Source organism: Oryctolagus cuniculus, chromosome 10 (genome assembly GCF_051225735.1).
Source record: "Oryctolagus cuniculus isolate XC-2025 breed Fujian yellow rabbit chromosome 10, ASM5122573v1, whole genome shotgun sequence".
Lineage (NCBI taxonomy): Eukaryota > Metazoa > Chordata > Mammalia > Lagomorpha > Leporidae > Oryctolagus > Oryctolagus cuniculus.
Window position 1 is genome coordinate 119,207,846 of NC_142876.1, and position 26,053 is coordinate 119,233,898.

At 53.3% G+C, this 26,053-nt stretch overlaps 1 protein-coding gene across 3 annotated transcripts in view; it reads left to right on the forward strand.

Annotated features, from left to right (window-relative positions):
- Window positions 1-3,987: 3,987 nt before the first annotated feature.
- Window positions 3,988-26,053, forward strand: part of LHFPL4 (LHFPL tetraspan subfamily member 4) — a 34,276-nt gene continuing 12,210 nt past the window's right edge. Inside the window, exons 1-2 of one of the 3 annotated variants that reach the window (XM_051831976.3) lie at window positions 3,988-4,141; window positions 4,920-5,354. In XM_051831976.3, the coding sequence (XP_051687936.3) occupies window positions 4,949-5,354 (406 nt within the window). In that variant the 5' untranslated portion in view covers window positions 3,988-4,141; window positions 4,920-4,948. Of the gene's footprint in view, window positions 4,142-4,794; window positions 5,355-26,053 lie in introns of all 3 variants that reach the window. The other 2 variants (XM_051831975.3, XM_070051188.2) reach the window with 2 other exon arrangements.

Genomic DNA, 26,053 nt, shown 5'->3' on the forward strand with positions numbered 1-26,053 from the left:
TGGGCTGGACCAGGCTGAAGCCAGGAGCCAGGAGCTTCTTCTGGGTCTCCTATGTAGGTTGCAGGGGCCCAAGCACTTTGGCACTTGGACCAACTTCAGTTGCTTTTCCCAGGCCATTAGCAGGGAGCTGGATCAGCAGTGGAGCAGCCATCCAGGACTTGAACCGCACGTGGGATGCCGGCATCACAAGTGGTGGCTTTACCGGCCCCAGTATACCACTTCTGATTCAGCTTCATGGTCATGTGCCTGGGAAGGCAGCAGAAGATGACTCAGGTATTTGGGCCCCTGCTGCCCATGGGGAGACCCGGATGGAGTTCGGGCTTCACTCTGGCCCAGCTGTGCTGTTCAGGTACTTGGGGAGTGAACTAGTGCATGGAAGATCCCTCTGTGTGTCTCTCTTTGCCTTTCAAATAAACAAGTAAGAAAATCTTTTATAAAAAAATCGAGTCCCCTCTATGGAATGACTTGTATGGCATGGTAATTAACACTGTGGGCATTGCAGCAAGTTGTGGGAGGACAAGTCTTCACCCTGTCCATTGCTAGAGGTACGGCTTTGGGCAATCACCTGACCTCAGTCTCCTTAGCTAAGAAATGGGCCCTGCTGTGTTAGTTCGCTTGGGTTGCCATAACGAAATTTTCTCAAAGGTCCAGAGGCAAGAAGTCCAAGGTCAAGTGATGTCAAGTTTGGCTTCTTCTGGCTTGTGGACAGCCGTCCTCCTGATGTGTCCCTGCAAGGCCTGTTGTCCCTTGGTCTGTGTCCTAATCTCTTCTTCAGGGACACCAGTTGTGTTCGATTAGGGTCCACCAAAGTGGTTTTCCCTTGACTCACCTCTTTCATGGCCCTGTCTCCAAACAGTGCCTCTTTCTGAGGCACTGGCCATTAGGAATTCAACTTACATAATTTTTGGGGGACACAGTTCAGCCATAACACCACTTCATCAAGTCATTGCAAAGACAGAGGAGACAGCACATGTGTGCAGCGTGCACCAGGGCTCTGGAATGCAGCAAGAGCTTCTTGACTGTTAGACACAGGTGAGCACTGACCTTGGGCTTAACGGTAGCCAGCGAGGTGCAAATCTTTCCCCACTAATCTGTTGGCAGGGAGTGGCCGGCTCTCCGCCTAGCACCATCCTTGCCCAGTGGTCTCCAGGCCCCAGTGGGACCCCCTGACTCTTCCTTTCTGCTCTGGCCCCTTTCGGAGTCAATAAGATGCTCTTCTTGCAGATAGTTCTCCAGTTTTCTTTCCCTAACGGCTCCTGGTCTTTAAAAGGAGGGCATAGCCTGTCCCAGCTACTCAGAGCTCCTCAGGAGCTTTTCCAGTACTACTGCTATTTCTGCTCTTGGGATAAAGTCACTTGTTGTTAATATTTAATGACAATCACTGTTATTTATAGCCTTTTTCAGTTTACAAAGCCCTTCTCTGTCCATTATCTCTTTTCATGCTCACAACATCTGTGAGAAGGGCGTTTGTTTTCCCCAGTTTATAAATGAAGAAGTAAGGCGGTCAAGAGCAGCACCATCGTCCTGGGTCACACAGTTAACCTGCGGCAGGATGGCCTCTGGCCTTGACCTCCACTCCGGCCTTTTGCCCTTTGTATGGCAGGAGGCGCTCACCTACTCAGGTGTTCCTCTGTAATGTAAATAAGCCAGCACACCAGCCCCATCTCGCCTTTGGAGGAGGGTAGGCAAGTGACTCAGGACTGTTCTTATTGGAAGTGACAAAAACCCATCTCCAGCAGGCTTAAGCCAAACTGGAAAGTATTGGCTCACCATCGCAGAACAATCTAGAAGTGGGTATGCAGGCATGGATGAGTCCAGGGGATCAAACTATGTCATCGGAATTCTCTCTCCATTGCCCAGCCTCCCTCTGTGTTGATCTTGTTCCTCCACAAGCTCTCAGCTTGGGGTGTCCAAGATGGACCCATGAGTCATAGCTTACAATCTCCCCAGGTCAAGACAGGGAGGCAGGGAGAGAGGGGGAGGGAGGGAGGGAGAGACTCTGTCTTGCAAACTGCCACGAATCATCATTTGTATTCTCAGGCCTGATCACTTGTGCCCTCTGGAGAGGAGTTGTGGGGTGTGTGCATGGGCGTGTGTACCAAATGCAGGACCCCAGAGACTGAAAGGGGACAGGGAGTTCACAGACAAACCCCTGTTGTGTCTGAAGCGGTGTGGGCAGATCTCTCCTGGGGCCCAGAGCGAGAGGACAACAGCAGGAAACAACCTGGGGGCCCATCTTAGCCTGAATGCTGCCCTGAGGGAAGAGTAGTAAGTGACTCCCCGCCCCCGTTGGGCTGCCTAGTGACACAGCAGACTAGGAAAAAAAGGCACCAATTCGGGACAGAGTAAGCCATAAAGAGTAGGGAGGGACTGCAGGCTCAGCAAGGCTCCACACCAGGAGGCCCTGCAGGAGACTTGGAGCTCTTCATGGACAGCCACTTCTCTGGCCCCTGCTCCCAGAACCTTCCATCTCCCAGGATGCTGTGAGCTCCAGAGGGAAGGGACGGTATCTGTTGGACTCACTGTTTTCTCCTCAGTGCCTAGCACGGTGTCGCTGGCTGGCACATGGCAGGGGCCACACACACGTTTTGGGTTGGTCAGTCGGATGGACAGGATGGATGCACCTGTCGGGGTAAGTCAGCCCCCTTCTCCCACCTCTGTCCCCCAGCTGTCGAGAGGGGGAAGGTGTGGAATAGGCCTGCACAGCCCTTGAACTCAGAAGTGCAGGATCCATGAGCTCTCCGTAGTCAGGCAGCACTCCTCTAGGAACCAGCAGAAGGAGAGACCAAATTCACGAAGCACCCTGTGCCCAGGCCCTGGGTGAGAGACATCACATGGATCTGAGGCCCCAAACTGTGGGATTTCATGAACCTATAATTTTTTTTGGAAACTGGAAACTGAAATAATTATTTTGGCACATTAGGAAAAAATCCATTAACCATCACCACCATTTTTAAAAAGAGATGGATTTTTACTCTAAGAAAGTACGAAGTACACACACAATCTCAGGAAAAAAAGAGCAGTCCCCTCCCCTCGGAAAAAAGCGAGGATGTCTTTTTTTAAGGTAGTGGTACATTTCCACAGACGTCAGTGTGGGGTCTAGTGCTGGGGACTCGCTGACCCACACACACGTGTGCCTCTGAACTGGGCCTGAATCCGCCCAGGTTTCCAGTGAGGAGACAGGTGCAGAGGCTGCAAGTGCCGGGTCCCAGGGATGCTCAGCCTCACTCGCGGTTTTTCTGGGTTCCAACCCCACCATCCTCACAGGTCCTAAGCCAAAGGTGGTTTTGCAGCCGGGAAAGCAACGCCCCCACGTTCTCCACCCAAGCCCTGAGCCTCTGCTGCTCTGCTCTTTGACACATCTTTGGGCCGTGCCCACTTCACGCCAGGCTCTGGGCTGGGGGCTGAGGAGAGTGAGGGGAGGGAAGCCAACGCGTCCCCAGCCCGGTCCTCTCCAACCCTGGTACTCACCCTGGCTCCTGCCGCCCAGGCCCAGCTGCTAGCAGCGGCCAAGGAGTTCCTGTTTCAGGTGTCGGCTGCTGGCGGTTTCGGGGGTTCCCTCTCCCAGGGGTGCTGGCAGTTTCCTAGGAGACCGGGAGCCTTCGACGCCTCCAAGACGCAAAGCTCGGGAAGCGCAATGGCGCGACTTCAGGCGCTGAGACAGTGCGGGGTCGGAGGGTGGGGGTGTTAATTCGGGAGTGAGACATCCGATTCCAGCCCCAGCAAGGGGTACCCGAGGGGCGCCTCTCGCGTTCGCGCGGGATTTGTGGGGACCCACAGCCCCGCGCTCGAGCTGGAGGAAGGGTGTCTCCGAAACCGGGGGTCCAACCGGGGAGAGGGCTTGCTTCCCCTGTGGCGCACCCAGGGGACCGTGCCTCCTCCATCCTCCGTTGCCAGAACCAGCAGCGCTCCTCCCCCGTGCCGCCCGCCCTGCCTGCCCGCGCGGGCGCGCGCCTCCACCGGGCCGCGCCGGTGCCCGAGTGAGCGCGCCTGGGCGCGGGAACGCGCTCCGGGGAGAACCCGAGCAAGATGGAGGCCGCGCAGAGGCCGCCGCCTGGGCCCAGGCAGCCACTGCTGGGAGCACCGAGCCGCGGCGCCTAGGCCGTGCCAGTCCCGGACCCGCCGCCCGCGCCGGGCCCAGGTTGGTCGCCCCGCACCCTCTCCCCGCGGCCGCGGCCTCCGCGCGCGTCCGGCCTCGGCGCGGGGTGGCGCCCCCCCACCTCGGCCCTACCGGGGCCCGGCTGCTGCCGGGCGTCCCCGGGACGGCCCCTGCCTGCCGCCGGCGGTGGTCCTTGTTCCCTGGGCCTGGGAAGCCCCTCGCCCCAGCCTGGGCCCGCCAACCCCAGGCTGCTTCCTGCCTGCATCCAGCCCTGGCACCCAGGCGCACCCCCACCCCCGCCCCGTGCCCAGACCCTGCAGTCAGCTCCCGAAGCCTCTCCAGCCGGCTCCTGTTTCCGCAGCTTTGCCCTCCTGGACCTCCTACCAGCCCCGTTCCCTGCCACGGCCCCAGCATCCCCTTCCTAATCCGCTAGCCCCAGCCCCTGGAGCCCCTCTTCCCCTCACAGAAGCGACCACCCCTCCATAGTCCGTCTCCAGAACCCCAATTCCAGACCCCTACCCCCTGAATCCCAGCCCCCAGCCCCCTTCCGAGCTCCTTGGATGCGGCCCCCCTGCTGATCCTCCAATCCCGCCTGCCCACGGTTCCCACCGGCCGCTCAATTCCAGCCCCAAGCCCCTCTCCCAGCTCCCGTGTCCCCTTCCCAGCCCCCCAACTTCCCCATGGCCCCTTCCTAGGCCCCCGCCGGGAGGTCTTCGCCGGTGCCCCCGACGCAGCTCCGACGCCCGCACGACCCCTCCGAGCCCGCCCCGGGCCTCGCGCCCGCGGCCCGGGGACTCAGGCGGCTCTCGCGTGTCCCCAGCCCCCGCCGCCGGCCCCGCCCCCGGCACCATGCTGCCCTCGCAGGAGGCCTCCAAGCTCTACCACGAGCACTACATGCGGAACTCGCGGGCCATCGGCGTGCTCTGGGCCATCTTCACCATCTGCTTCGCCATCATCAACGTGGTGGTCTTCATCCAGCCCTACTGGGTGGGCGACAGCGTGAGCACCCCCAAGCCTGGCTACTTCGGCCTCTTCCACTACTGCGTGGGCAGCGGGCTGGCGGGCCGCGAGCTCACCTGCCGCGGCTCCTTCACCGACTTCAGCACCATCCCGTCCGGCGCCTTCAAGGCCGCTGCCTTCTTCGTGCTGCTCTCCATGGTGCTGATCCTGGGCTGCATCACCTGCTTCGCGCTCTTCTTCTTCTGCAACACCGCCACGGTCTACAAGATTTGCGCCTGGATGCAGCTCTTGGCAGGTAGGGGAGGGGCGGGGGCGGGACCCCCAAGCTCCCTCTTGGAGGGGCCCCCTGCTGTCCCATGTAAGACCCTCACCTTCTTGATGGGGTCACCAGCAGCCACTGGGGAGGGGATTCAGTGAGAGACACCTTGGGGCAGGTGCAGTCTTAGGAGGGGATTCAGTGAGAGACACCTTGGGGCAGGTGCAGTCTTAGGGCCGGGAGGTTGGTCTGCATTCTGGGACATGGGTACACTGCATTTGCAGATGGGTTAGCACCAGGCTAGCATATCAAAGGGGCTCTGTGGGCTGTGTTAAGGGTTGCTCTAGGTGTAGTGGTTTTCAGTTGTATTGAAAAAGGGAGAGACGGGCAATTTAGCCATCCAGCTGGGACTTTTAACACGCTACATTACCAACTTGAGGGCTGCGCTTTTTTTTCTTCTCTGAGGTTTGGTTTTCTCATTTGCAAAGCTTTGTGGAGAGGACTCCAATAGCAGAAATGAGAGACTATATATCATAAACTTTAGCACACTCTGATGGGCTTGGGGAGGAGGCTATTGGTAGTGTGTATCCAAGGTTTGAGATGTGGATGATTGACAGGCCTGCCAACATGGTCTCTAGAGGAAAGAGCACACCCCAGGACCTGCCGATTCAGGAAGAGTTCTGGGAATGGGCCTCTGGGCTCCTCTGAGATGTCTGGGGAAGACAGTCGTCATGCCCTGGGAACCTGAGCGGAGTCTTTTGGGAATGAGAAGTGCTGAGACTGTTTTCCAGGATCCATTAACATCCCCTGCCTCTGCCCACCTTTCGATCGAAGAAGGATTTACAAGACTCAGCAACTTGGGCGTTTGCCTAATTGCAGCAGGGAGGAGAGTTGGGCTGGGGAAAGTGGGGCCGGGGAAGGCAGAAATGGGGGAGGAGGGCTGGCGAAGGCTGGGAAGGTGTTCCAAGTCCTTCAGGGAGAGAAAGAACAGAAAATGTGATGATTATGCAGCAAAGACTTTTTTAAAAAAGCAGAACATCCAACAGGTGTTTGCCTCTTCCAGCGAGACCCCTGGGAGACATGTTCTGTCACCTGCTGATAATCCTGCTCCACGCACTGTAGGAAGTTGGCTTTGGAGCTTTTGAACATCTTCACTGAGAAGAAACTTCCATATTTTAAGGGAGAAATGTGATTTTCAGCAATGATGAGAAGTCATTCAGGACCGAGGGTAGATAGTAAGAGGGGTGGATGACAACCGGGGAGGATGATAAAGGTGAGAGGCAGGTCCGTGTTCCCAAGAGGACTTTTGCAGATGCATGCAGAAAACATTGCCTCGTTGGAAGAACTGTCCCAACTGCTAAAATAACCTTTATTTCTGTTTTTTAACTTATAAAAACTTTTTTTTTTGTTTTTTTTTCTTTTTTTTGTTTTTTTTTATAACTTATAAAAACTTTTAATAAGGAACCTTTTAAAAATATTTACTTATTTGAAAAGCAGTGTGATGGGGGTGGAATGAGGAAGGGAAGAAGGGTGGGAGAGAGTGAGAGAGGGTGAGAAAAAGAGAGACAGAGAGAGAGAGAGAGAGAGAGAGAGAGAGAAGAAATCTTTCTTTAGCTGGTTCACTCTCCAAATGTCCTCAATGATGTGGGCTGGTCCAGGTTGAAGCCAGGGGCCCAGACTCCATCCAGGTCTTCCACATGGGTGTCAGGGGCCCAAGCATCTGGGCCATCCTCCAGTGGTTTCCCAGGTGCATTAGCAAGGAGCTGGATCAGAGGTAGAACAGCCAAGACTCAAACCAGCACTTAAAATGACTCAAAAAAAAAAAAAAAAAAAAAAGACAGTGTGTGCACAGATATATTCATCTTATATTCAGATTGCAGATCCAGACATCCTAATGGGCTTGTTCAAATCCATCTTACTCAAATCAACTTAGATGTGTCTTTGATGAGAGTGAGGAAGCAGAATCGTGAGCTGTGGGAAGTCTTTCTCTGTGTATTTCTCAGTGGTACCCAGAGAACTGATGTTGTGTATTTCCTTTCTTCCAAGGGCAAGCTGGAAGGACTGTGTGCCCAGCCCCTAATTCATACACAGTAACTTGGAGTTCACAGATGGGCTGCTGACTGTAGACTTTAAATTCTCTGTAATCCATGTGGGTTTTTTTTTTTTTTAATCCATGTGGGTTTAATCTGGGGGATTTGTTGAGCCGTCGAACAACCGCCATAGGATTCTAGAATTTTGAGGATCTTAGTGATCTACTTCTTCAAAGTCCGCCCTGCCCCTCATTTTTAGAAAGGTGAGGGGCTTACTCAAAGTCACAAGGCTAGCAAGGAGTAAATTGGGCCTAATGCTCAATGCCTGTCCCAGGGCACTTTCTCCTGTTTTCCTGCCCCACCCCTGGGGGCCAATGGGCACTTGGTGGAGTCGAGCAGTTTATTCCACTTTGCCCACAGGTATGTGGCTTCTCCAGGTAGTGACGGGCTCACTTTGCTTAATAAAGGCTCACCAGGACAGGGCCAGGGCACTGAACTATGAATCATGGGTTAAGTGTTCTTGGCCAGCTCTTCCTGTGACTTGCCATACAGTGGTAAGCAGGTCTTGTTTATTTCGGTCTCAGTTTTCTCAACTGTACGATGGAGGACTGGAGGCAGTTAGATTAGTTTATGTAAAGTATCCTGAAAGTTCTCCCTGGCTCCTAGAACAACTCTTTGAGCAAAACCATTGCATTCCAAAAGGGAGAGATAAGTCAGATCAGAGAAACATGAGCAAAGAGCCGGTTTGTGTCTGACAAGATTAGATGCCTACCACATGACTCCTGTTCCTGCAAACTTGTGTGAATGCAGAGCACAAAATCACTAGAAAATTATAAAGATATACGTATCTTTTTTATTTCTCACTGTTCTGTGATCATCCCTGTGCGTGGTACTACAGAACAGAGATATACAAGATCATCATTCCTGCCATCAAGGATCTTCGGTCTTCCCAATGCGATCCCTGCTCTCAGGAAGCTGGCCATCTAGTCAGGCCACTATATTGGCCCGAGCCTTTCAATGACAAGTGACAGAAATCCACCCAAAAAAGGCTTACATACATTTGAATAAGATAAAAAGAGTTTAAGGCGTATTGCCTCGCATATCTTGAAAATCAAGAGTATCTGACTCCAGGCGTGGATGCGTCCAGATGCTCATACAGTGCCAGGAAGAACTCCTCTCTCTCTACTTCCTGGCTCCTCTGCATGATTCATTTTAAGCCCATTTCACTCCTGAAGGTGACAGGTAGGCTAGAAGCAGCTCTGAATTCACACTGCTTCAGCTCAGCGATGCCTGTGGGGAAGCAATGATTCCCACAGAGTTCCAGGGATGATTCCTATTGGCCCAGCTTTGGTCAAATGTTCATGTCTTAATTAGTCACGGTGACTTTGCCCAAGGCCTGAGCCACATGCCCATGCTGGAGAGAAGGGTCAAGTCCCTGTGTGATCCCTGGAACACGAGAACAGTGGGGAAGACAGGTGCAGACAGAGCTCTCCCTGACACTAACAGATCCTGGGCACTGGAAGCCTAGAGCAGCAGAGGGGGCTGTGGCTTAGCCGGGAAGTGAGGCTCGAGTGGGCAGGGCAGTGACAGGTGAGAGGTGTGGGAGAGCAGTCTGAGCGCAGCAGAAGATGGTGGGTGGAGACACAGAGGTGACAAAGCCACATCTGGTGTGAGTGCAGCATCCATGTCGGGAAGCAGCAGGGGGGAATGGTGGGGGCACAGTATGCTGGGTCAGGGAAGCGGGACTTTAATGAGCACGCAGTTGGAAACTACCAGGCCTTGTGTCAGTATCACTGTTACTCGAGAAAAATACGGAACCTTTCTGAACCTTGACTATGTGCTAGACACTTCACGTTGTCAGATCTCACTTCATGCTCCCAACACTCTGCGGAGCAGGTAACCCACTCATCATTTATAGGTGAGACACTGGGCCTCAAAGAGGAAGAAGTCACTTGCCCAAGGTCATACCAGCGTTAAGTGGTGGAGCCAGGGTTGTAATCCGACGTCTCTGGCTCCAAAGCTCAAGCTTTGAGTGAAAGGATTAATGGTGGGGGCAGTGGCAGGAGGCTTTTTCACAAGAACTGAATGCTGCGTAGAGGCCGGACACACCAATGGGTCTCTGTAGAATTAGGGGTCAGCTTCGGGGCGGCTCTTCCCCCTGCTCCTTCTCTCCTAGGAACGTCCCATGTGCCAGCTTCCACGCCGGGCATTTCTGCACCTCCATGCCATTTCATCTTCACCTGCCAAAATGACCTGTCAAAGGTCACGCATGCAGTGAAAGGTGGGGCTGATACTCAGCGCAAGTCCAGATGGGCTGAGAACTGGGACTGGGACGAGAATGCACAGATTACAAGTCAGAGCTGTAAGCCCATGTGCTACCTGTCACCTGTGGTCTGGGTGAGGTTAGCCAAGGGGAGGGTCCCAGAAGAGGTGCAAGAGAAGCCTTGGTAGAAGTGGGAGGGGGTACTGTTGTAGTAAAGAGGGTCTTCTTTGGCTGGCGCCGCGGCTCACTAGGCTAATCGTCCGCCTGCGGCGCCGGCACCCCGGGTTCTAGTCCCGGTCGGGGCGCCGGATTCTGTCCCGGTTGCCCCTCTTCCAGTCCAGCTCTCTGCTGTGGCCCAGGAGTGCAGTGGAGGATGGCCCAAGTGCTTGGGCCCTGCACCCGCATGGGAGACCAGGAGAAGCATCTGGCTCCAGGCTTCGGAATGGCACGGTGTGCTGGCCGCAGCGGCCATTGGGGGAGTGAACCAACGGAAAAAAGGAAGACCTTTCTCTCTCTCACTGTCCACTCTACCTGTCAAAACAAAACAAAACAGCCAGCTACCATGATGTAATGATAAAATTGATCAACGAACATGCAAAGAACACTGACCTCAAATTTTCTGAGAACCATTAAATTCTAAGGTTTCTAAAAACTTAAAAATAAGTTTAATTGCAAAGAGAATGTAAAAGACCTTGCTTTTTTAAAAGCACGAAGACCAATTTAATATAAATTTTGTTTCTTTCAAAAAAAAAAAAAAAGTCAGGGTCTTCGAACCCTCGCTCTGCAGATCCCAGCTGTGTGGGCTTGGAGAAGTGGATTTGCCTCTCTGTTTCCTGGTGTGTGAAAGAGGTTACTGTGGTACCCGATTTTGAGGGCTGAGGATGTGAAATGCTGAGCACCTGTCCTGGTGTGCGCTGGCACTACTTAGTCACTGGCTGCTGCTGTTCTTGTGATCAGGGAGGCAGCTTATGAGGGGTCCTGGATGCGCAGAGTGCTGACCTGTCTGGAGATCAAAAGGCTTGACAGGTGATAACCGCTCATGGAAAGGGGCCCACCAGCCAGCTCGTCCAGCTCCCTTGTTTGACAGATGCAAGAACTGAGTCCGAGAGAGAAGAGACGAGCTCCTGGTCACAGTGAGACTGGAACACAGGCCCCTCCTTTTTCAGCCGGAGAGAGATGATTCTGACCATGATTCATTGCATACTGAGTGCCTACTATACGCCAGGCGCTGGGCTTGAGTCAGAGCAGAGAGCAGTGTGTGAGCTGCAGTGGAGGCTGTGGGAACCTGGGGTGGGGAGGTGACAGCTGGGGGTTGGTAGGTATGGTGCAGAGGCCAGAGTCTTCATGTCTCTGGATTCACCGGGGCTCTGTGTCCCCGGAGCAGCAGCCACAGGAGCTCCCATCACGTAGTTTAGAATGTGCACCCATGTTCCTCTGACTTTCTGGGATTTTGTTTCCAATTTTTTTAAGATTTATTTATTATTTGAAAGGCAGAGTTACAGAGAGGCAAAGGAGAGAGAGGTCTTCCATCTGCTGGTTCACTCCCCAAATGGCAGCAATGGCTGGAGCGGGGCTGATCTTAAGCCCAGAGCCAGGAGCTTCTTCCAAGTCTCCCACACAGGTGCAGGGGCCCAGGAACTTGGGCCATCTTCCACTGCTTTCCCAGGCCACAACAGAGAGCTGGATCAGAAGTGGAACAGTTGGGACTCGAACCAACACCCATATGCGATGCTGGCACTGCAGGCGGTGGCTTTACCCATTAAGCCACAGGGCTGGTCCCTTTGCTTCCAATTTGATTTAGGGTTTTATTCACCCAATGCACCTTTGTTGAGTGGCTGACACTGCTAAGCAGGGTGAGTGAATCTCTCAGCTTCTTCATTTCTTCCTTCTCTCCTCCTTTCTACCTTTCTTTCCTCCCTTCTACCACGCCTGCCTCTCTTGCTGTCTTGCACCAACCCCTTACTGGGTCAGGGCCAGTGTTGGGCTGCTAGCGAGGGTCCTTGCTTTGAGAGCAGAAACAAAGCAGATGACAGCATGGGATGGCATTGCTACTGAATGATTGAGAGGCCGCTGCGGGCAGTGCCGGCACACCATATGGGCGCTGGTTCGAGTCCCAGCTTCTCCACTTCCAATCTAGCTTTCTGCTATGGCCTGGGAAAGCAGTGAGAGATGGCCCAAGTGCTTGGGCCCCTGCACCCATGTGGGAGACCCAAAGGAAGCTCCTGGCTCCCGGCTTCAGATTGGCTCAGCTATGGCCATTGTGGCCATTTGAGGAGTGAACCAGCAGATGGAAGACCTCTCTCTCTCTCCTCTCTCTCTCTCTCTCTCTGTAACTCTTTCAAAATAAAATAAAATAAATATTCAAAAAAAAAAAAAAAAAGAAATGACAGAGTCTCTTGCTGCGTATTTTGGGGACATGAACAGGACTCTTTACACCATGACAGACAGGGAAGTCTTGCAGAAGGGGGACAGCGTTTGAACAGAGTCTTACAGGATGGGTAGGGAGGCGAGGGTGTGCCGGGCAGAGGGGACAGTATGCTCACAGGCGTGGCGTTCAGAGCCCCCTGGTGTGTTGGGGACTGCAAGCAGTCAGGACCCTGGAGGCAGGTCTGAGACCAGGGAGATGGGGTGGGAGCAGGATCGCAGAGCTGTGGCAAGAAGTTGAGACTTAATTTGTAAGCAGTAGACAGTTGTTGAAGGTTTTTTTAAAAAAACTGTTTTCTTTTTTTCCCCCAGAATTTTACTGACTTTTTGGAAAGGTTAATATATGCATATGATGCAAAATTCACAAGGTAAAAAGGGTAAGCAGTCAGACGTAAGGATTCTTCCCACCCTCGCCCCCCACCTCTTCTCCCAGAGGCAGCTGCTGTTACCAATGTCTTGAGCACCCTCTTCAAGAAATTCTGTAAATATGCAGGCAACTGCACACAAGTTCCCACATAAATGGTGTATTAGTTGTCTACGGCTGCACAGTGGATTACCCCCAAAGCTGGTGGCCACGAGCACCAAGCACTAGTTCTCTACCGCAGGGAGCCAGTGCACCTGGAGAGACGCTTAGAGGAACAGCTCTGGCTCAGGGTCTCTGCAGCGGGGGCTGGAGGGCCCACTTCTGAGCGCACTCCCAGAAGCCTCAGAAGGAGCAGGCCAGGAGGGGAGAGGGGGAAAGGAAGGAGGACAGCGCCCACCCCCATTTTTGGTGACAGTTTTGCTGAGATATAATTTACAAGTTGTACCACTCATGCACATGAAGTGCACAACCCACTGGTTTCTGGTATATTCTTAGTTATGCAACCATCACCACATCGGTGTTAGCGTATTTCCAACACTTCGAGAAGAACCTCACTTCCTTTATCGGCCACCCCCAACTCCTGAGCCCTCAGCCGCCCCCAGATGCTTCGTGTATCTCTTGATTAGTCTGTTGTGTACATTTCACAGGAATAGGATTGCATCATGCGTGGTCTTTGGTGATTGACTTACTCCACTCAGGGGACTGCTTTCAACGGTTCAGTGTTGGATTCTTTTTTATGGCTGGATTACACGGTCCACATTTTGACTAGTTAAGATACCATGGTGTGGACAGATTGCATTCAGCAGTTGATCGCACATTTGTGGTGTTCTACCTTTTGACTGTTGTGGCTGATGCTGTGAACATTTGTGTACAAATTTGTGTGTGGACCCATGGTTTCATTTCTCTAGGGCACACATGTAGAGTGTCCTTGCTGGATGAGATAATGACTCTCTGCTCATCAGCACTTGCTACTGTCTGACTTTTTGATTTTAACCAACTTACGGGGTGTGGAGTGGCATTTCCTCTCCGTTTTGATTCGCGTTTCTCTAACAAGTAGTGATGTGACAATGTTTTCTGCCATTGGTATATCTTCTTTGGATAAACATTTGCTGAGATCCTTTCCCCATTTTATACATAGGTTTTCTTCTTCTTATTGGGTTGTAAGGGCACTCTATATACTCTAGATTCCAGTCTCTTATCAGATTAGGTGATTTACAAATAGTTCATTCCATTCTGTGGATTGTCTTTTGAAGCAAAAACAAGCTTTAAGTTTATATGGAATTCAATTAATTTACTTTTTTCTTTTGTTGCCTTTGCTTTTGGTGTCATATTTAAGAATCCATTGCCAAATCCAAGGTCACAAAAATGTACTTCTGTTTTCTTCTTTAAAAAAAGATTTATTTATTTGAAAGTAAGAGAGAGAGGGGTATCTTCCATCTGTTGGTTCACTCCCTAGATGGCCGCAATGGCCAGGAGCTACATCTTGGTCTCCCATGTGGGTGACAGGGGCACAAACACTTGGGCCATCTTCAGCTGCTTTTCTCAGGCCATAGCAGGGAGCCAGGTGGGAAGTGGAACAGCCAGGACTTGAACCAGCAGCAATATGGAATGCCAGTGTTGCAGTGGTAGCTTTACCTGCTATGCCACTATGCTGGCCCTTCTGTTTTCTGCTAAAGATTTTGTATTGGCCGGCGCCACGGCTCATTTGGCTAATCTTCTGCCTGCGGCGCTGGCACCCCAGATTCTAGTCCCGGTTGGGGCGCCAGATTCTGTCCTGGTTGCTCCTCTTCCAGTCCAGCTCTCTGCTGTGGCCTGGGAAGGCAGTGGAGTACGGCCCAAGTCCTTGGGCCCCTGCACCCGCATGGGAGACCAGGAGGAAGCTCCTGGCTCCTGGCTTTGGATCGGCGCAGCGTGCTATCTACAGTGTGCCGGCCATAGCAGCCATTTGAGGGGTGAACCCACAGAAAAGGAAGACCTTTCTCCTTCTCTCTAACTCTGCCTGTCAAAATAAATAAATAAATAAATAATTAATTAATTAAAAAATAGATTTTGTATTTTGCATTCTAATGTTTAGGTCTTTGGCCCATTGAATTAAATTTTGTATGTGAGGTGCTGCACCTACTTCATTCTTTTGCAGATGCATATCCACTGTGCCAGTACTATTTACTGAAAATAAAGGAAAAAAAACCATTGCCCACAGAGATGAATTAATTTCTACACTCTCATTTCTGTTCCACTGATGTACACCTGAGTATCTACCCTATGGCACTATCAGACTACTGAATTCAACACTGTTGCTTTGTAGTCAGTTTTGAAACCAAGAAGCACGATCTCAAAGTTGGAAAGTCTTCCAAATTTGTTCTTTTTCTTTATTTTTTAGATGTATTTGCTTAATTGAAAGTCCGGGGGGGGGGAGGGGGGGGGAGAGAGAGAGAGAGAGAGAGAGAGAGAGAGAGAGAGAGAGAGAGAGAGAGAGAATGAATCTTATGTCTACTGGTTCACTTCCAGATGGCCACAACAGCAGCCAGAAGCCAAGGAGCTTCATCCAGGTGTCTTACGTGGGTGGCAGTGGCTTGAGTGCTTGGGCGATCTTATGCTGCTTTTCCCAGGCTATTAGCATGAAGCTGGCTCGGAAGCGGAGCAGCCAGGACAAAAACTGGCGCCCATAGAGGGTGCTGGCATCGCAGGTGGCAGCTTTACCCACTACACCACAATGCCAGTCTCTGTTCTTTTTAGACTTTCGTACTGCCTTTTATGTCCTACTTCAGACATCACTTGCCATCCCTTTTGATACATAACGCCTTTGGAAGGGAGTTACCAGAGCCAGCGCTGTGGCTCAGCAGGTTAAAGCCATAGCCTGCAGCAATGGCATCCCATGTGGGCACCAGTTCGAGTCCTGGCTGTTCCCACTTCCGATCCAGCTCCCAGATAATGGGGCTGGGAAAGCAGTGGAGGATGGCCCACGTCCTTGGGCCCCGATACCTATGTGAGAGACCCGAGAGAAGCTCCTGGCTCCTGGCTTTGGTCTGGCTGAGCTCTAGCCATTGCAGCCACTTGGGGAGTGAACCACTGATTGGAAGACCTCTGTCTCTCCTACTCTCTCTCTTTAACTCTGTCAAATAAATAGATACATCTTTAAAAAACAAAAAGAAGAAGGGACTAACTCAATCCAAGCCACATTCAAAGGCAGGAGAATTATGCCCTTCCTCCAGGAGTGAGGAGGAACATCAAAGGGTTTGTGCACATGTTAGCCAAATCTCCAGAGATGGAATCCTTGCAAACACTGGGATCTCTGTATGACTTTGTTTTTTATTCAACAATATGTCTTAGAAGTTTTTGCATATAAAGAATCATCTCTTTTGTAACAGATACATAATAATCTTTTCTTTATCACTTAATATTTTTGTTTATAATACTTTGCTATAACAATGCTTCAGTGAATAATGTTACATGTGATTTGACATATATCTCAATATAAATGTAGATTAAAACTGGAGTAGGAAAATTGCTGGATTTACAGTATGATGGACTTAGCAATAGTGCTTTCCACACAGAGGCCATACCAGTCACACTCTCATCAGCAATGGAGGCTAGCACCAATTTTCCACATCCTTGCCAACTGAGTGCGTTACTAAGTATTTGATTTTTTCCAACTTGATGGGTAAAAATATACTCTCTATAGTAGCAATCTGCCTTTTTAAAAAAGTATTCACTTTATCCTCCACCTGTGGTGCCGGCACACCGGGTTCTAGTCCTGGTTGCCCCTCTTCCAGGCCAGCTCTCTGCTGTGGCCAGGGAGTGCAGTGGAGGATGGTCCAAGTAACTTGGGCCCTGCACCCCATGGGAGACCAGGAAAAGCACCTGGCTCCTGGCTTCAGATCAGCGCAATGCGCTGGCCGCAGTGCGCCAAATGCAACGGCCATTGGAGGGTGAACCAACAGAAAAGGAAGACCTTTCTCTCTGTCTCTCTCTCACTGTCCACTCTGCCTGTCAAAAAAAAAAGTATTTATTTTTATTTGAAAGGTAAAGTGACAGAGGGAGAGACAGAATGAGAGACAAAGGTCTTCCATCCACTGCTTCACTCCCCAGATGGCTTTAACAGCCAGGTCTGAGCAGGCCAAAACCAGGAGCCAGGAACTCCATCCAATTCTCCAATTACTTGACCCCTCCTATGCTGCTTTTCCAGGCGCGTTAGCAGGGAACTAGATGCGAAGCAGAGCAGCCAGGACTCAAATAGGCACTCTGATATGGGATGCTGGCACAGCAGGTGGAACCTTAACCGGCTGTGCCACGATGCCAGCCCCCTGCCTTCCTTTTATTATGAATGAGGGTGAGCACCTTCTATGTTTATTTTCTGTAAACTGTTTTAAAAATAGTTTTATCAAGTTAATCGTATCTTCTGAAGCAAGCTCATCTTTGTGATGTGAGTTATAAACGTGATTCCCAGCTCATCTTCTGTCTGTGGATTTTCCTCCACAGTGAAATTCTTTTTATCATAAAAAAGGTATCGATTCCCTCTTTTACATCTTTAGGGTTTGTTTGTACCTGGAAAAGCCTTGATGTTGATTTTTTAAAAGATTTTATTTATTTATTTTAGAGGTAGAGTTATAGACGGAGAGGGAGACACAGAGAGATCTTCCGTCTGCTGGTTCACTCCCCGGATGGCCACAACGCTTGGCGCTGGGCCAGTCCTAAGCCAGGAGCCAAGAGCTTCTTCTGGGTTTCCCAAGTGGGTGCACGCCGCTGCTGTCCCAGGTGCACTAGCAGGGAGCTGGATCAGAAGTGGGGCAGCTGGGATGTGAACCAGCGCCCACATGGGATGCCGAGGTCAAAGGGGGAGGCTTAGCCTGCTACACCACAGTGCCGGCCCAAGGTGTCTTTGTTTGTTTTAAAGTTCTGATTATTTATTTGAATGGCAGAGAGAAAGAGATCTGACATCCACTAGTTCACTCCCCAAATGCCTGTAAGGGCGGGGCCAGGCCAGGCCGAACCCAGGAGCCAGGGCCTCTGTCCAGGTCCCCCGAGTGGGTGGCAGGGACCCGAGTACTGGAGCCGTCGTCTGCTGCTCCCAGGGTGCACATGAGCAGGCAACGGCCTGAAGCCGGTCACTCTGACGTGGGACGTGGGCCTCCCGCGTGGTGGCCTAACGCCCATCAGTCCTGCCTCCCAGGTCCAAGAGGGGACGCAGGGCGCGGAGGTCCCATGTGCGCCGCCGGCACCCCCGGTTCCGGGGAGGCTAAGACCCAGGGCCCGGCCCGGGGCGAGAGCGCTGGCTGCCTCGCACCCTGGCCCGAGCGAGCACGCGGCCGCCAAGCTGGCCCTTGTGCCAGGGCTCGCCCTGCCAGCCATTCCTGCTGGCCGTGACGTCATCGCTCGGAAAGGCGGGGCGGGCCGGGCGGAGGAGGAGCGAGCAGGGCCGGGCTTGGCCGCACAGAGGGGTCTGAGGCCTCGTCCTGCCCGGGGAAGGAGGCCCGAGCTCCGGGAACCAGGCGCCGTCTGGGGAGAGCCCTGCCTTCCCCCGTGCGCGCCGGCCGCCGTCTGAGAAGGGCTTCGAAGTCCGGGCGGGCAAGGAGTCAGCGACTGTGGTCCGCCCTGGCGGGAGCCCGGGAACAGGTGCAGCGCGGGGCACTGGCGTCCCACGGTCCCTGCCGGGCCGCGCGCGGGCTCCTCGGCGCCTCCGGCCGGCCCCGCCTCCCAAGGGCTCCACCGGCTCTCAGCAGCGCCCCCCTCAGGACGGCGTCTGTAACCACAGCGCCGAGCCCGCGCAGCGAGGGTCCCGGAGGAGGCGCCGGCGGCACGGTCGGTCGTCACACCGGCCACCTCTCCCTGGGGCTTCGGTGACCCCGCAGTGCCCGCCCCGCAGCTGTGAGCGCCTCAAGGCCGGGGACTGACCTTGCGCAGGGGTCCCAGGGAGAGGCCCGGAGTTCGACAGCATCCCGGGCAGGAGCCTGCACGAGGAGGGGCGGAGGGCCAGTCGGAGCCTGGAGACCTCGCGTCTGTGCGGGGAAATGCAGGTTCTTCCTGTCACTCTGTAGACCTGCAGGCCTTGGGCCGTGTCCCCCTCCCACCTTGGCGCCTTTGGTGGAAGGGCCACAGGTTTTTTTTTTTTTTTTTTTTTTTTTTGGATTTACTTATTTGAGAGCCAGTTACAGACACAGAGAGAGGTCTTCCATCTGCCGGTTCACAACCCGACATGGCCTCAACAGTGTCCTTGGGTCATCCTCCGCTGCTTTGCTAGGCCATTAGCAGGGAACCACAGCACCACAGCAGCCGGGACTCGAACCAGGGTTGCCGGCAGCAACCTTCCACGCCGCAGCGCTGGCCCCCAACCTCGCGGGGTGCTGCCCTGGCTTCCTGGGTGACTGGGGTACATCATGGTGACTGTGTCCTCTCCTACCTCATGGAGGGCGTTCAAGTTTGCTTACCGTGTATCATGCTATGTGGCCTTTGTAAAGAGTCAGCTGTTATCGAAGGAGGAGGCCCAGAAAAACACGGCCCCAAGAAGACCACCACAAGCACCGCCAGAGAGGACAGGTCAGCAGCCCCTCCAGTCGCCACCGCCAAGGTCCCGACTCCCCCGACTGCTAACCCCAGGGACTGCTCTGTCCTGTTTTGAAACTTGAGGGCCTGGCATGGTGGCCCAGTGGGCTAGGCCGTGGCCTATGACACCAGCATCCCATAAGCACACCACGCGAGCACCAGTTCAAGTCCTGGCTCCTCTGCTTCCGACCCAGCTCCCTGCTGATGCACCTGGGAAGCAGCAGAAGTTGGCTCAAGTCCTTGGGCCCCTGCCCCCACGTGGGAGACCCCAGGTGGACTTCCGGGCTCCTGGCTTTGACCTGGCCCAGGCTTGGCCATTGTGGGCATTTGGGGAGTGAACCAGTGGATGGAAGAGAGCCTCCCTCCCCTTCAATGTATCTTTCAAATAAATAAATATTAGGGGAAAAAGAACCTAGAAGACAACACAGGAGACAATCTAGATGACCTTGGGTCTGGTGAGGACTTCAGATACTGCACCAAAGGCACAACCACGAACCACGTAACTGGAAAGCTGCACTCAATAAAGTTACAGGTTTCTGCGCTGGGGCCAGCGCTGTGGTGTAGCAGCTTCAGGTCGCTGCCTGAAGTGCCAGCATCCCCTAAGGGCACTGGTTTGTGTCCCGGCTGCTCCACTTCTGATTCAGCTCCCTGCTAATGGCCTGGGAAAAGCAGCAGGAGATGACTCCTACTACCCCTGGAGGAGACCCACCCAGATGGAGCTGCTGGCTCCCGGCTTCAGCCTGGCCCAGCACTGGCTCTTGCGGCCACGTGGAGAGGGAACCAGAGGATGGAAGTGCTCTCTCTCTCTTTGTAACCTGACTTTCAAAATAAATAAATCTTTTAAAAAGAACTTTCTACTCTGAGACAGTCTGTCAAGAGAACAAGGAGACAAACCACAGACAGAACATATTCAGGGAAGGCGTATCTGATACAGAACCCTTAGAAGTCAAAAACCAGAAAATAACCAGATAGAACTAGGCCCGGGGCAGGCAACTGCAGCGGCAGTGAGGGTGCTGCCCGGGACAGCCTCATCCCATATCCAAGTCGAGGGTGTGACTCCTGTCTCCACTTCCTGCTAGTGCTCACTCTGGGAGAGGACAATTCAAGCACTTGGGTACACTCCACTCATGCGGGAGACCTGGATTGAGTTCCTGGCTCCTGGCTCCTGGCCCAGCCACAGCTGTTGGAGGCATTTGGGGAGTGGACCAGTGCTTGGAAGATCTCTCTATTTGTCTGTGTCTCTGCCTCTTTGCCTTTCAAATAAGCACAAAATAAAAAGTTTTTGAAGCACTGGGCCCATGACCTTCACAAATGCCTCTCCAAGGAAGACACACAGAGGGCCAACAAGCATATGGTCTGGGAATCGCACATCCGCACAGCAGTGTGGCTGCACGCTTTCTAGAATGACCACAATCCAGAACAGTAACGCCAAGCACGGATGAGGACGTGGCGCACCAGGCACGCTCCCTCGGGGCTGGGGGCAGCGCAGACTGGCTGCCGCCGCTGCGGAAGACGGCTCGGCAGTTGCTCAACACACGCCGCCCACTCCCACGGCGAGACCGAGCGGCGGTGCCCCTTGGCGCTTACCCAGAGGAGCGAAGCACTTGGGTCCAAGGGAAACCTGCACGTGGACGTACACTTGGACATGGACATGGACAGCAGCCTTGTTTGTGAGATGTCCTTCAGTGGGTGGATGGATAACCAAACCATGGAATCTTCCTGGAGTCTGAAGAGAGAAGGGCTGTCAAGCTTGGAAAAGGAAGTTTGATGCACACAAAGATACTTCTAAAAGTTCACAGCAAATGGACTCAAAAGAGAAGTTTATTTTGGCACAAACATCTTCTTGAGACTGTCCACGTAAGGGGGTTTCCAGAAAGTTCATGAAAATGCAATTATGGAAAAACTTGTGCATGGAGTTCACAATTCCTTAGACGAGAGTACACTTGTCTTCTCAGTCCATTGTCCACAAGCCTTCTGAAGAGTCCTCTGTGACCAGGTTAAAGACGACGATCTTCGGCCGGAGCCGCGGCTCACTAGGCTAATCCTCCGCCTTGCGGCGCTGGCACTCCCAGTTCTAGTCCTGGTCGGGGCACCAGATTCTGTCCCGGTTGCCCCTCTTCCAGGCCAGCTCTCTGCTGTGGCCCAGGAGTGCAGTGGAGGATGGCCCAGGTCCTTGGGCCCTGCACCCCATGGGAGACCAGGATAAGCACCTGGCTCCTGCCATCGGATCAACGCGGCATGCCAGCTGCAGCACGCCAGCCACGGCAGCCATTGGAGGGTGAACCAACGGCAAAGGAAGACCTTTCTCTCTGTCTCTCTCTCTCACTGTCCACTCTGCCTGTCAAAAAATTTTTAAAAAAAAAAAGAAGAAGAAGAAGAAGACGATCTGAAAAGGCTACTGCCTTTGTGTGGTTCCAGCTGGGTGACATCCTGGGAAAGCAAGACTGGCCGAGACAGGGAGACTGGTGGCTGCCTGGGGGACGCAGGGAGGAACAGGCAGAGTGCGGAAGGTTTTAGCCAGTGACACCACTGCGTGTGGCACTGCCATCGTTGGTACGTGTCGCTCCCCGTCTTCGTGGAGGAACGACACAGGACCCTGCGCTGTTCTTTCGTCTGCTCGGCCCTTCCCGGGTTTGCTGCTGGTTCTTCCCGGGTTGGCTGCTGGTCCTTCCCAGGTTGGTTGCTGGTCCTTCCCGGGTTGGCTACCGTCCCTTCCACCTCCGTGGAAGGGCGGTTCCCCCTGCCACATTCCCCACTTCCGCGGGGGAGCAGCACACCGCCGGCCGGCTCTCTCGGGGGCTGCACAGGTGTTCCCCTTAGATGTTCCTGGTGCATGCCGTCTCTCTCCTCCTTTATAGTCCTCTTCCACCAATCCCAACTCTGCTACCCACACGCCGAGTACGCTGCTCTCCTCCAATCAGGAGCAGGTCCCACAGTTTATTGGCTGAACTGGAGGCAGCTGTGTAGAAGCTGTTTTCTTCTCTCCCAGCGCCATATTGTGGGAGAGCAGATGCATAGAATAAGTCTTAATTCCAGTAACTTAGTCTAGTCCGAGTTGCTCCCCACAGATCCCCCTTTCTTTTTATTTTTTGGCGTTGATATGCGCCTGTCTTCGGTGTCCCGCGGCACACACTCTGCTCTGCTTGCTAGAATTGCCCACAGGTGCTTACAAGTCCTATCAATCAGGCAAACCGAATCCGAGCCTTCTCATTGCCGTATTGTGGGGAGACTTATTGGTGTTGATAACGTGCCTGTCTTCGGTGACCTGTGGCGCATAAGCTGCTAGCCGCCCGCAGGTGCTCATCGCCTCACTAATCAGGCAGACCGAATCCAAGCTCTCTCATTGCCATGTTGTGGGGAGGCCTTTCTATTTCTCTATTTCTCTATCTCCGGGCATTCCTATTTCTCCTATTTTACTTCTATCTACCAGCATTCCTATTTCTCTCATTTTACTTCTAAACTTCTGTTTCTCTTATCCCTGTGGCTTCCCGGCGCCCGCCCCGAGGCTGCTTCTCGGCGCCTCGCCGCCCCGCGGCAGCTTCATGGCTCTGCGCAGCTTCCCGGCGCCTTGCCCCGCCGGCGGGTTCCCGGCTCTGCGCGCATGCTCCGCGGTCTCCACGCACTTCGCACCCGCACCACGGCCTCGCGCCAGTCCCGCGTTCCCTATCTATTCACGCCCTGTGCTCTCTCTGCACGCGGCGGCTTCCGCGAATGTTTCCGCCACCACCGGCATTCAGTCCAAGTTCCCCGGACTAACCTGGCGAATTCCAACCTGGCGGCCCACGTCTCTGCCTCTGGTTCCAGATTTTCGCCTTTTGCTCCCCGGGCTGACTTGAAGAATTCCAAGCTGGCTTAAGTCTTCGCCTCGGCCTGCACTCGCGGCTTCATCCTCCCTAACATTTTTCTCTACCTGGTATGTTTCCCTAAGTTTTCTTCCAACAATATTCCTCCCTCATTTCTCCTGGCCTCTCCCCACAGTCCATATCCAAGTCTAAGTTTCTTATAGGTTTCACTTTCACTTTCAACCTGCAGTCCATATCTGAGTCTAAGTTTCTTCTTGCTTTCACTTTAAATCCTAACTTCTTTCCCACAGTCCGTATCCGAGTCTATGCCTAGGCTTTCGATAGCTTCTTCCGGCACCTTTTCTGTCCGGCTTTTCCCTAGGCTGTTTGCTAGTCTCTCTCTCCGGCATTTTCCCATTTCTTCCCTCCTAAGTTTCCTTATCCGAGTCACGGCACCATTATGTTGCTCCCCCTCTTCGTGGAGGAACGACACTAAACCTTGCCTAGGCTTCATATCCGAGTCACGGCACCATTATATCGCTCCCCGTCTTCGTGGAGGAACGACACAGGACCCTGCGCTGTTCTTTCGTCTGCTCGGCCCTTCCCGGGTTTGCTGCTGGTTCTTCCCGGGTTGGCTGCTGGTCCTTCCCGGGTTGGCTACCGTCCCTTCCACCTCCGTGGAAGGGCGGTTCCCCCTGCCACATTCCCCACTTCCGCGGGGGAGCGGCACACCGCCGGCCGGCTCTCTCGGGGGCTGCACAGGTGTTCCCCTTAGATGTTCCTGGTGCATGCCGTCTCTCTCCTCCTTTATAGTCCTCTTCCACCAATTCCAACTCTGCTACCCACACGCCGAGTACGCTGCTCTCCTCCAATCAGGAGCAGGTCCCACAGTTTATTGGCTGAACTGGAGGCAGCTGTGTAGAAGCTGTTTTCTTCTCTCCCAGCGCCATATTGTGGGAGAGCAGATGCATAGAATAAGTCTTAATTCCAGTAACTTAGTCTAGTCCGAGTTGCTCCCCACAGTACGTGCCTTGTACATCGGGCAAAGCGTGCAGAAATGGACAGCCCGCAAAATAAGCCTGATGGGAGGCTCTGGGTGCTCCTGCAGTGTCAGTGTTGCTGGTTCCTCCACAGGAACGAATGGACCAGCCTGCAGGGGGGTGCTGACCATGGTGGGAGGCTGTGCAGGGGTGGGGGCCGGGGACCTATGGGGAATCTTTCAAACTTTTTGATTTTTCTGTGAACCTAAAATTACTCAGAGAAATAACATCTGAGAAAAATAGATGGGCTCCTACCATACACAGTATTCTACACCCCGATAGCCTTTTCACTTCTCAAAATATCTTAAAAGATTTTCCATGGCAACGTACACAGTTGGACCCCATCTGTGTCGGTGGCTTTGTAGTATTGCACGGTGTCACATGCCGTGCTGTGTAAGCGGTTCCTTCTACACTGCGGCTGTCCTCTGTTGTAAGCGCAGAGCTACAGTGAACGCCCTTGTGTGCCTGCAGCGGCGTAGCCGTGGGATCCGTTTCAGCCAAGGGGTAAGTGCTCACACCCCAGAACCCCGAGTCATGGCCACCACTCCAGTTGGTGCCCCTGCCACTGCCACTGGCCTCCTGGCCTTGGGGAGTCAGTTTCACCATTCCCGTAACCACAAACCCAAGACCCAGACAGGCGAAAGAACTTCCCCATGACACACAGATACAAGATTTCTTCCCCATGTCTAAAGGCATGGATCCATTATTTTAATAGGACTAAATTTGGCTTCATGTGATAGGAAAATCCCAAATAACTGTAGTTTAGTGACCGCCAATCTAGTGTCCTATGGAAGGAGAGAGGCGGTCCGTAGTCGGTACGGCAGCTCCTGAAGCCGTTGGTGACTCCCAGCTGCTGCAGCCCCCATCCTGGGGGAAGCCTGCACCCTGCTTGATGAAGCTGGCTGCGAGCTCCCGGCCCATCCCCTCTGCATTCCAGGCAGCAGGATGGACGAAGGGAGGAAGCGAAAACGGATGTGAACACGCTCCAGCATCCTTATAAATGTGTTCCTCTCAAGGGGTCTCCTTGAAGCCAGCAGCACTTCTGTATGCGTTTTTGCTTAGTCATTCAGTCACACTGAGCTGCCTGGGAAGTTGGGAAATGCACCCTTGATTCTCTACAGCCGAGGTCCTCGCTGAAAAGTAGGGGTTCCAGTGTAAAGGGAGGAGCGAGCAGGGACTCTGGACATCCGTTGTCTCTGTCATGGTGAAAGTAAGCTTCCGGCCGGCACCGCGGCTCACTAGGCTAATCCTCCGCCTTGCAGCACCGGCACACCGGGTTCTAGTCCCGGTCTGGGTGCCGGATTCTGTCGCGGTTGCCCCTCTTCCAGGCCAGCTCTCTGCTGTGGCCAGGGAGGGCAGTGGAGGATGGATCAAGTGCTTGGGCCCTGCACCCCATGGGAGACCAGGAGAAGCACCTGGCTTCTGCCTTCAGATCAGCGTGGTGCACCGGCTGCAGCACGCCGGCTGTGGCGGCCATTGGAGGGTGAACCAACAGCAAAAGGAAGACCTTTCTCTCTGTCTCTCTCTCTCTGTCCACTCTGCCTGTAAAAAAAAAAAAAAAAAAAAAAAAAACCCAAAGTAAGCTTCCGCCTTCCCCTGGGCAGCCAATGCTACTGTTTCTTCACCACTTGGGAAAAGCCATGTGTCTTTAAAAAAAAAAATAAAAAAGATTTATTTGAAAGGCAGAGTTAGAGAGAGGCAGAGGCAGGGAGAGAGGTCTTCCATCCACTGATTCACTCCCTAAATGGCCAGGGCTCTGCCAGGCCAAAACCAGGAGCCCAAAGCTTCTTCTGGTTCTCCCAGGTGGGTGCAGGGGCCCAAGCACTTTGGCCATCTCTGCTGCTTTCCCAGGAGCATTAGCAGGGAGCTGAATTGGAAGTGGAACAGCCAGGTTTAGAACAAAGCCCATAGAGAGTGCTGGCTTCATAGGCTGAGGCTTAACCTGCTATGCCACAGTACTGGCCCCCATGTAAAAAAAAAAAAAAAAAAGACTTATTTATTTGAAAGTCAGAGTTACACAGAGACAGAGGCAGAGAGTGAGTGAGTGAGAGCAGTCTTCCATCTGCTGATTCACTCCCCAATTGTCCACAGTGGCCAGAGCTGCACCGATCCGAAGCCAGGAGCTTCTTCCAGGTCTCCCACGTGGGTGCAGGGGCCCAAGGACTAGGGTCATCTTCTACTGCTTTCCCAGGCCATAGCAGAGAGCTGGTTAGAAGTGGAACAGCCGGGACTAGAACCAGTGCTTATATGGGATGCTGGCACTGCAGGCTGCGGTTTTACCCACTATACCACAGT